Raw genomic sequence first — 10,390 nt, forward strand, 5'->3', positions numbered from 1 at the left:
AGCCCCCTCCCCTGGGGTCCCCTCTCTCCCTCACCCCAGCCCTTCCTTTACGGTGACACTCAAGTTCCCTTTCCTCCCGGAAGCTTTTTCCTCGCCCGGCCGGCGAGCCACCCTTCCTCACGGCTTATCCCCCACCTGCTGACTGGGCACACGCCATGTCCAGGCTTCCTGCAGGCTCCTCCGGGGGCTTTCAAGGATCAGTGGGACTTGACCAAGGCCTCGGGAGCAGACAGGATGTCTTGTGTGCGCGTGCATCCCCAGGCCTCGCCCGGTGCCCGGCACGTACTTGGCGCTCAGTGAATGCTGAGTGGGCGAACGATGGGTGCTCGACAGTCGCTGAGCGACCGGCCCTCCCTGCTCAGGCGTCCCCGTCACCAGTCTGCCCGCCTCTCCGGGCCCGGCTTGGCCGCCACCAGATGCGGGCCGGGGTTGAGGCCCCTGCGGTTCACGGTGCAATATTCCCCAGTTTTGCCCTCTGCCCTGGACCGGCAAACCTGGCTTCTGATTTCCATGTGCGGATGTGTGTGTGTCCCTTCTTCTCGATCCCCGGGGGTAGGAGGTAGTCTGTGAATGACTATGTGACATTTCTGCAGTTCAGAACCCCAAGATTGCTCTTGGGGACAGGGGCTCCTGGCCGGCCAGACGAAGGGTCCCTGGGAACCCAGCCCTCGAGTAGGGTTCCATTCTTCTTCCTCTCACAAGCCAAATTCGCCGCCTCCCACTCCTTCCTCCCGAGAACTGGGCATTTGCCAAAGTAATCACTGGAGTCGCCCGATGCCCCCGCCTGCCCAGGTTTCCCACAGCTGTCAGGGACAGTGGGCAGGGGACCCCCGCACCCTGTCGAACACGCCGTTTTCCCTCCCCCAGCAATGCACTCGCTGCAGTGAGACTGACCCCTGACCCTTACCCGGACCTCCCCACCTTGGACAGGAAGTAATGCACCTTCTCTTGCTGACTATTTATTTGTTTGGAGAGACAGAAATGATGTAAAAGTGTATCTAGAAATATCTATATCTATATATTTTTAACTGACTCTTTGGAACCCCCTGGGCGGGGTGGGGGCGAATTCGGGCTGCCGTGAGTGGGCCGATTGAGGGGGGACTTGGAGCCTGGGAGCAGCCTGTGTTCTTCCCTGACGCCTCTCTCTATCCCCTACGCAGTTAGAAGGAGCGGGGCTTGTGCTGGGGGAGGGGGCTGGAATGTTCTGTGGAGAATCTGGATTCTCTCTGTCTTCCCCATTCACGTCCCAGAGGGAGGGGGACAGGCCACGGAGGGGCCCCACTCCAAACCCGACAATCACCCACACTCCTGGGGCTCCTCCCAGGGCCTGGGCGGGGCGAGTCCAAGCGTGTGGCTGTCGATTTGTTTTCGATATTTCTTTCGTGCTGTATGGTGATTTCTTAGTATGCTACACAATAAGAGAAGACAAAGTCCTCGAGATTCTTATGAGTTTTGTTTGAAAACTCTTTCACTATATTTGTTGTAAAGAGGTTTACTATTAAAAGAAAAAGAATACACGTTTCTGATACTTTGGCTTTGGGGTCTGGTTTCTTTGGTGCGGCGTCCAGGAGGGAAGGAGGGGCAGTGGGGCCCCACCGGGGTGACAGGCCTGGCCTCCGCCTGCCGGGCGGGCACCTGCGGGTGTCCGAGGTGGGGTTTCAGGTGAGACCTTTCAGGTGCTCTTTCAGAAGCCCCAGAAGGGGCCCTGGGACACAAGAAAGACAAGCCGCACTCCAGGCCGGGTCGGGAGCAGGGTGGTGTGCGGGGGGCGGGCACTGGTGAGCGCGGATGGATCGAGCCCCACGGGCGCCCACTGGCCGGGGCGTCTGCCCATCTCCTCCCTTCTGAAGCGCCTTAACAGTGCACAGTCGGGGGGGCGGCTCGCTCTCCTCTCACGTATCCAAAGAGCCCGCCCCCCGGTGCCCTCAGGGGCAGGTGGCGCCTACCTCTGCCTCTGCTGTGGCCCGGGCAGGGGCGCGGAGGGAGGTGTGCAGGGCTCGGCCCACTGCCAGCGGGTTCGGCCGCCGCTCTGCCCGGCCCATGCTGGGTGCCGCAGAGGCAGAGATGGGGTGCGGGCGGAGACAGGCCTACAGACGCTCTGGCTGCTGCGCGCGGGCGCGGGCAAGTCGCAGAAGGTCTTCGTGCGCCAACGCCCCGGTCACGGCAGACTTCGCCTGCTCCTCCCTCCGCCGGCGCAGAGACGACGTGAGCTGGGCAGGACGGAGTTAAGAAGACGCTGTGCTCCAGGTGAGGCGCCCTGCCTGCGCCTGCGCCAGCAGCTTCCACGGTGGCATCGGATTACTCACGCCCTTGTGTGGGCCTCTCACGGGGCATCGGGGTTGGAATGTATGACCAGCCAAACACGGCAGAAGTGATGGTATGTGACTTCTGAGGCCAAGTCATGGCTTCCACACACCTCTCTCCCGCCCTCTCTCTCATTTGCTCTGGGGGTGCCAGATGCCACGTCCTGGGGCACTTAAGCAGCTCTGTGTGGAAACCCACGTGACAAAGAACTGGACCTTCCCTCCAACAGCCATTTGAGTGAGGCCCTCCTCTGTCCTTACACCCACTGGGACAGCGTACACTCCAGCTCATGCCCACGAGGTGACCGCAACAACCCTGACCTAGCACCCAAATCCTGAGCCAAACCTCTCTGCACCCCTCCTGTCTGCTCCTCGGACCATCTGGCCTGCCCCGCTCCTCTCGGGCATCACCTCGATGTCCTGTCGCCCACAAATACCCCGCTTTCTTCCCCTTCCTGGATGCAGGTTTTAAGGTCACACCCAGTGCCACCGTAGGGGTCACTGGTTTCCTTTGGTGAGGAAAGGTGACACCTCTTCACTAGGCACCTGGTAGAACCTGCGGGCTGGCCCAAAGCACGCCTCCACCTCCACGCCTCGGGTGCTCCCTGCGTGAAACGGGTTGCTGTGAGATTTAAGTAAATGGTACACAGAAATTCCTGAACCTCATTCCTGACCCACAGCAAGTGCTCAGTAAGAGTCACTTATTACTTTTGTTACTGCTACTTGTCAAAGACACGAAAATAGGTGAGCTTACTTGGGTAAGAGGCCTACAGGCAAAAAAAAACACGCTCTGCCCTTTCGAGCCTTGTCATTCCAGATTTCACCCCTAAAACTTTCCTTCCATAAAATGTTTCCTTATTTTCCCCTGCCTTACCCAGCTGGCTGTGCCCTTCTCTACTGAGGCGTTAGCAATCTGCCCTTTATACCACTGGCCTCTCCACCTGAAAACACGGGTACTAGTTTCTATCTTCTCTCAACTGGACGGATAACTCCCTTAAAAAACACACTGCCGGTCTACGGCCAGGCCACCCTGAACAAGCCTGATCCTGTCTGATCTCGGAAGCTGAGCAGGGGCGGCCCTGGTTAGGACTTGGATGGGAGACTACCTCGGAAGACCAGGTGCTGTAGGCTTAAAAAATAAGGGATCGTAAGCTGACAAGGTCCTTGCAATCTGCGAAGTCAAACAAGGGTTGCCTCGCCTTAAAAAAAAACGCACTGCCTCCTCTCTTTTTGAGTCTGGCTCCGTGCCTGGCATGCAGCATTCGGTCAAGCAGACTGAAACAGACAATGCACCTGAACGTTTGCTTTGTAAACTTGTGGAGTGCTACCAACTGAGGGACATTTTCTCTTCAAAGGCGTGGTGACTTTCTGCAGCTTCTCTCCTACTTTCCAATTCCAGGAGCACCAGATCCAGCAGGGCTGAGGAGTGTGGGTTCATTTTCTGGGATAAGCTATCAATCCCCTGAAAAATTAGCACTTACTGGGCTCCTACGTCTGAAGAGGTGGCTCTTGGGAGGCAGGAAGCAAAGGGCGGCATCTGATTGTTCCAGTTAAGGAGGCGGCCAGGCCAGCTCCTTGTACCTCATGTTCTGACTCACCCCTCAGTCCCACGGGCTGAGTAACTTTTCCAGCCTTGTGATTGTGGAAACTTGTTTCAGGAATAGCTAGCGGATGTGAAAGGGACATAAGGTGACCCCACCCCAGGCTCCAAAGTGGCTCCTACTGGAGCCCATGCGGGCTGCTTGCTTCTGTTTGCAGGCCTAAATCACTGTGAAGGCCTGGCTAAGGGGCGCATCTGGTTCCAAAGGCCCCACGCCCAGGGCTGGTAAACCTGAAGGACGGGGTGGCTCTCGGGTTCTTCCCACAGTGCTTCACCCAGTCCCTGGCCAGGGCTAGTTCGGATCAGCCTGGAGCCCGGGATTTATTGCTTCCAGTTGGACCGATATCGCGCCATCCCCCTCCTCCCGCTCTGTACTCGTTTCCACGTGTTTACTGCTCTTGGGCCTGACTCAGGCAGTGTGGCCTCGTAAAAGTGTGGTCCCCGCCTTCGCTGCGTCGCCGCCCAAGAGTCATTCCCATTTATTGCGCATCGGCCGCCACGTGCCCAAAAAAGCTAATGACGACACCGCGGGCCCGGAGAGAGGGGCAGGGCACCGCCCCCCGGGGTCACGCGCCCAAGCCCCGCCCTCACGTGACCACGGCGCGCGCCCTCGCCCGTCACGCCCGGCCGCTGGGAGCAGAGGCTGACGCCCAATCCGTGCGCTGCCGGCCAGGGCCGGGCGGGGCTCGGGCACAGCGAAATCGCCATCTAAGGCGAAGGGGAAGCAGGGCGGCAGCAGGCAGTAGACACTTGTCGAACCTGCCCCTCCAGCCCGTGAGGCTCGCGGAAGCGGACAGCGCGCCTGCCAAGCGCCCCCGCAGCGTCTGGCACACAGTAGGTGCTCAGTACGTTGACTGGCGACTGTGCCCGCACCCTGCACACAAGCAGAGCGGAGCCTTACACCGGCCCCGTCACGCCCCGTTCACCCTCCCACTATGCTGCGGCCGGCGCGGGGCTCGCTCGGCAGCGCGAGTCAACGCTCCCGCGCCGGCCGCCTGCACCGGGACGCAGCCCTGCAGGCCCGTCCCCACTGCGGGCGTGCGGACAAAGACCCGCACCCCCTCCCTCGCCCCCGCCGCGGCTCACCCCATTGGCTCTGGTCATGACGAGCGGGGTCCTCAGCCAACCGCGGCCTGGACGAGACGCATGCGTGCAGAAAAGATCGAGCCCTAGGTTCCGGGCTGCGTCTCGCCGGGCCCGGGGAGGAGATGCGCATGCGCGGGCCTCGCCGCCAAGCCCTCCCAACCCCGTGGCCGTGTTCCCGGGCCTTCCGCCTCTGCCCGCGCTCCGCGGAGGGCTTGGCACGGCCCGGAGGGTTCCCGGAGACTGGACGAGCCTCTGTCCTGCCCTCAGGGGTGACTCCACCGCGCCCCCACACAGCCAGAGAGCCATCGGCCTGGGTCTTTGTGCAGAGACCCCTCTGGGAGCTGCAGGCCGACTGTACCGAGCGTATTAACTTGAGGATGACGCTTCGCGGTTCATCAAGCGTTTAATTTCGGGAGTTGTCAGGAAAGCCCCCTCCAGTTAGTTTCGAGAAGCGACTCAGGAAGGCGAGGGGACTAGGCCGGTGAGGGTGTCGCTGGGACTGGAACCCAGGCCGGCCCACTCCCCGTCAGGGCTTCCCGCCTGCTCTCCGGGCAGTTTATGTCTAGTTGAGATGGCGGCACAAAATATAGGAGGAGCGAAGGTGCAGTTTCAGCCCATTTTTTTAACAGACAAGTGCTCAGGGCATTCAGAGCGGGGAAGATCACTTCGTGCCCTTGCGGGCTGTAAAGGCTGCGTGAAGAAGGCGAGGCCTCAAAGTGCACACTTGGATTGGATAAACCCGAAGAACAGTACTGAATGAAAAAAGAAATGCCAGAACACTACAGACGTTTGAAATAATTTTTATAAATTCTGAAAACAAGCAAAATTAACGTATTGTTTAGGCATATATGATAAAACTTTTTAAAAGCAGAGGAATGATAAAATTCATTAGCGGTTACCTTGGAGAGAGATGGGGCTGGAATGAGGATGAACAGGTGGATACTGTTGGTAAGGTTCTGGTTATTGAGTTTATGGGTATTTCCTTATATATATATATGTGTGTGTATTTATATCACATATAACAGTTACTCTATTGTACATATTAAATATATTTTAAAAATAATAGTAGAATCACCTCCTCCCCCAAAAAAATGTGTCGCATAATTGGAGAGAAAGGAGAAAGCCTGACCCGTGTTACACTTGGTTTCTAGAGCGTTTCTACACATTTTATCAGCTGATCCCAGAACAACCCTGCAAGGTATGGTCTCTGTGTTAGAGATGAAGAAACACAGCCGAAAGTTACCTAAGGCCGGTGAACAGACAGGAAAGGTGGGAACGCAGAAGGCCAGTGGGGAGCCCTGTGCAGCCAGACTTCCCACGGGCCAAGCACGGTCCCTCAGCAGAGAACATGCTCAGTAAACGTGTTGAGTGGGCGAGTGACTGAACTTACTCATTACCTGGGTGTCTCGTAGTGAAACAGGCCGCCTTGAAAGGAGCTGAGCACCCTGCACCAGGAAGGGCTTCTCCCTCTGGGTGAAGGTGGGCTACAGATAACCTCTCAGGTTCCTTTCAGGGTTCAGGCTCAGAGACTGAAGACAAAACCAGTATTAAGATAATGAGAATCAAATAACAATAAGATAACAGGACTCCCCACCAGGGCAGCGGAAGGAGCCAGCAAAGAAAGGCCTGGGTAAAAGGCATTTTGAAGTTAATGGGACCTGTTGCCAGATCGGGGGTGAGGTGCGTCTAGCTGCTGTCACGTGCATCATTGTGTGTCGTCATATGTGGCCGCAGGATGTTGTTCCATCCCGACCGCAGGAGTGGGGGTGCTCCTGACCAGGTAAAACGGGCCTGCTGATGGACAGCCACTTACAAGTGCCCCGCAGGCAGCCGACGTCACAGGACGGTGCTCAGGAGGAATGAGGGTGAAGGCGCCTGGGCCCGGAGGCGTAAGGACGAGCGAAGAGTGTACCCGACCCCCGTCTCGAGATCTGGTTAGAGCTCCAGATATCCGAAACTGGAGCTCGGTTTGCCTCTGTGGTCCCGTGGCGTTCTGTTCTTTCTCGATTGCAGGGCTTTGTGTGCATGTGCAGAGGTGAGCTCGGGAGAGAAGGGGCCCTGTCTCCCTCAAGTTCGTATCTCACCGCGCCTGGCACAAAGCGGGAGCCCAGTAGATATGTCTCAAATTGCACATGGTCGTGTGATGAAGTATAAAGAGCATTGTTGGATCTCTCCGAGACCTGAATGTCCTCATTTGTAAATTAAGCCAGCTCATCTCTGAAGTTCTTCTGAATTATAGAATTCTGTTATCCGACTATGTTATAGGGATTAAGAGGATTGAACTATCTGACCTCCAAATCCCTTTCCAACCCCAACGGTCAGTGATTTTATAACATGGAGTCGCAAGTCATCTCGTAGGAGTGACAGCTGCTCACGTTCTCAAAAGAAAACGTGCAGAAGACTGAGAACGGAAGCAACATGCCGCTGCCCAGAACGAGGGGAGAAGCCATCGAAAGGGACGTAGAGGGATCGGTCTGAGAGGCGGGAGAGGTGATAATGGCAGGGGTGACAAATTCGGACCCCCGGAGGAGCCAGACAGGTAAGGTACGAGTGCAGCGCCCCTCGGTGCGTGTCGGGGTGCGGCCTTGGCCCCCCAGGAACTCGGCCGCCTCGTGTTACCAACGCTCGTGTTGCCGTACCTTCCGGTGCGTGAGATGAGCGGGAAACTCTTGTTTGAAATCTCATGATTTTCACGTGTAGGCCACTAATTCAGATGATTTAAAAACTCTCTGCGGGTAAAATGAAATTAAAGAAAACCTCACGTCTGCAGGCCAGACCTGTTGGGCCGCCAGACCTTAACCTCTCCGGTGGCACCAGGCGGGACTCTTCCCGCCCTCAATTCATCCGCTCCTGAGTCGCTGCAGTGGGAGAGCTGCTGTCTCTGCACGCGGCCAGCTCTGCCGTCTCCACCCCGAAGCTTCCTGGAGCGCCCGGGACTTTGCCCCGGCAGCCGTCCGCCCGCTCCCCCGTTTTCTGCTTCTCCCCGTCTGCCCGCCTCTCTCCTTCCGTCTGAACACGCCAGAGTCTCCACATTCTAAAAACACAGCTGCGTTCTCCTACAGCCCCTCACGGGGACGTTCCAGAAAGTTCTTGCTCTCCTTTTCCCTTCAGCAAATTTCTTGACGATCGATTGCATTTGCTCTTCCTACCCCCTCTCTCTTCATTATAAGCTGGCTTCACTGCTCAACTCGCTGCAGCTTCCAGGTGAAGCCTTTCTGAGCCGGTCAGCGTCTCTGCTGCTGAGTTTGTTCATCGAGATGCTCCAACAGGGCTGAACGCACACTCAGGGATCAAGCGTGTTTTGTTTTTTTCGTCACCTGACTGAGAGGTGTCCCATCGGTGTTTATTGAGCCAAGACACTTTCTTGAGAGTGTTTTCAGAAAGAAGGATGGTCCGCACCATCAAACTCACAGACAGATTCAAGGCTGGTTGGCCGAGCGAAGCCCACCGGATCGTAAGGTAAAGAGACCATTGGCAACTTCGGAGAGGCCTGTTTCCGCAGAGGGGTTGGAAGACGTACTGCTCTAGTTTATAAAGAAACAAGAGGTCAAGTGATGCTGGGGGGGCGGAGGGCGTGGACCACGCACTGGCGAGGTTTGGCACCGTGGGGAAGAAAACTCATGCGAAGTACTGGAGACGTCTTAAGGCCGAGAAAGTCCTGGCATGTTCGTGGGTGGAGGGCCGGAACCGGCGGCCCGGGCGGTGCTGAAATCTTGAGAGAGAATGAGATTGGGCCCTGGGAGGGGACGGCGGAGCCGAGAGGCCAGCCGGTGAAGGGACTCGTCGGCCTTTACAGGGAAGTGAGACGTCTCCTCTGCAGTAGGCAGGAGGGATGACGGTGTGATTACACCGGACTCCGAAGGCGAGGAAAGGTGAGTCCTCTGCGCTCATCAGTAGGGTGGAAGCGTGGTTACGTCTCCAGGGGAACGGGCTGGCGTGGTAGACCTGTAGGCCGTGGGCGCCTCAGAGGCACCGCCCCTTGCTGACTGTCCCTCCTACTCACACCGTTTTGTCGCCTGGCGGTCCTGTCTTTGGCTCCCCTCTCTTCTTCACTCCTTTTCAGAAAAGGAGTCATCTTTTTCTGCAGCCACCTGAATGCCAGCCTGTGTCTGCAGCTTAAATCGCTTTCGGGCTTCAGGTCTGTGTATCCAGCTACCTCTGTGACACGTCCCCAGGGCATTCACGGGTTAGAGCTCCGTCTCTCCAGGGCCGAAACTGTGACTCTCCTCGGGTCCTTATCCCGAGCCATCAGATACATGTCTGTGTCTCCTCCCACCCACTCTCCACCGCCCCTCCTTTCTCCCCACATGTGTGTGCAGGAAGGCATCTTTAACATAGGAACACACTGAAACTTTACGTGTTAGGTTTTCTTTTTCAGTTACCAATTCACGATCGTGTCATCGTGGCAGTAAATACTCTTCTACATTTTCGGTGGCTGCATAGTACTCTCTCCTACACGCGTACCGTATTCCGCCGTCTCGTCGAAAATTTCGTTTGCTTCCTTTTTTCTGTTATAAATAGACCTACCTTTTATTTCGTGCATCGAATACTTAGAACTGAAAGTAGAGGGTGGAGGGCCCAGGAGCACACGCGCTGCTGCAGCCTGTGGTGCATGCTGCCGAACTGGCCTGCCGGGCAGCTGTGCCAGCAGGACGCGGTGACGTCCATCCGCCCGGACCTTCGCCAGCACTGAATCTTGTTGTTTTTCATTTTTACCAATTTGATCATTAGGTCTGACCTTCAGACACTCAACCCCTGACTTTCCCCTAAACCCTCCATCATCCCTCGCTGGCCGGCTGAGGGGAGGCACCCGACCTCCCCAAGCGGGCTCCCCGCCTTCCGCAGCCCGGAAGCCTGTCGCCCCTGTGGCTGCACCTGTGCTCATCGGCTTCTCTCCCGTGACGTCATTGTCTTCCCCGACTCCCTCTCCCCCCGCATCCCTGTCTCTGAGGGGCCGCGCTCCCTCCATGCCCGGCGAGGCTGGCCCCCCGAAAGCGCCGTCCTCCCCACTTCCTGTTGGCAGCACACGTGCTCACTCCCCCTCACACAGGGGGAAGCGCGTCCCGTCACCCTTCTGCCCTCTCCAGCCACGGCGCTCTGTTCTTCACCCTCAGAGTTCTCCAGAGTTGTCAGGAGGCGCCTGCGGCCTGTCGTGTTCCTCTGTCCCAGTTCTGCGGTCCCGAGCAACCCCGAAGCCACGTCGAGAGTCTTGGTCCCCGTCCCTCACTCACTTTGCAGCTCTCGACGCACGCCCACGCCCTTTACCCTGGGCTGTCTCCCTCTGGCCATGTGATTCTGACCCGCACCTGTGAGTGCGCGCCCCCCACCTGTCGTGTCCTGGCCCCAAGCCTCCCCCACCCTTGGGCTTGATGGCCAAGGGACAAGTGGCTTCAGTGATCTC

The 10,390-nt window shown here is 57.5% G+C and overlaps 1 protein-coding gene and 1 pseudogene across 3 annotated transcripts in view; both read left to right on the top strand.

The window, feature by feature from the left end:
- MEF2D (myocyte enhancer factor 2D) overlaps positions 1-9,988 on the top strand; it is a 37,777-nt gene extending 27,789 nt beyond the window's left edge. For all 3 annotated transcript variants that reach the window (XM_039849835.1, XM_039849834.1, XM_039849836.1), the window contains one exon: positions 6,286-9,988. In XM_039849835.1, coding sequence (XP_039705769.1) covers positions 6,286-6,373 — 88 coding nt within the window. In that variant the 3' untranslated portion in view covers positions 6,374-9,988. The remainder of the gene's footprint in view (positions 1-6,285) is intronic.
- Positions 3,316-3,434, top strand: LOC120592290 (uncharacterized; annotated as a pseudogene).
- Positions 9,989-10,390: the final 402 nt, after the last annotated feature.

Source organism: Pteropus medius, unplaced genomic scaffold (genome assembly GCF_902729225.1).
Source record: "Pteropus medius unplaced genomic scaffold, Ma_sr-lr_union100, whole genome shotgun sequence".
Lineage (NCBI taxonomy): Eukaryota > Metazoa > Chordata > Mammalia > Chiroptera > Pteropodidae > Pteropus > Pteropus medius.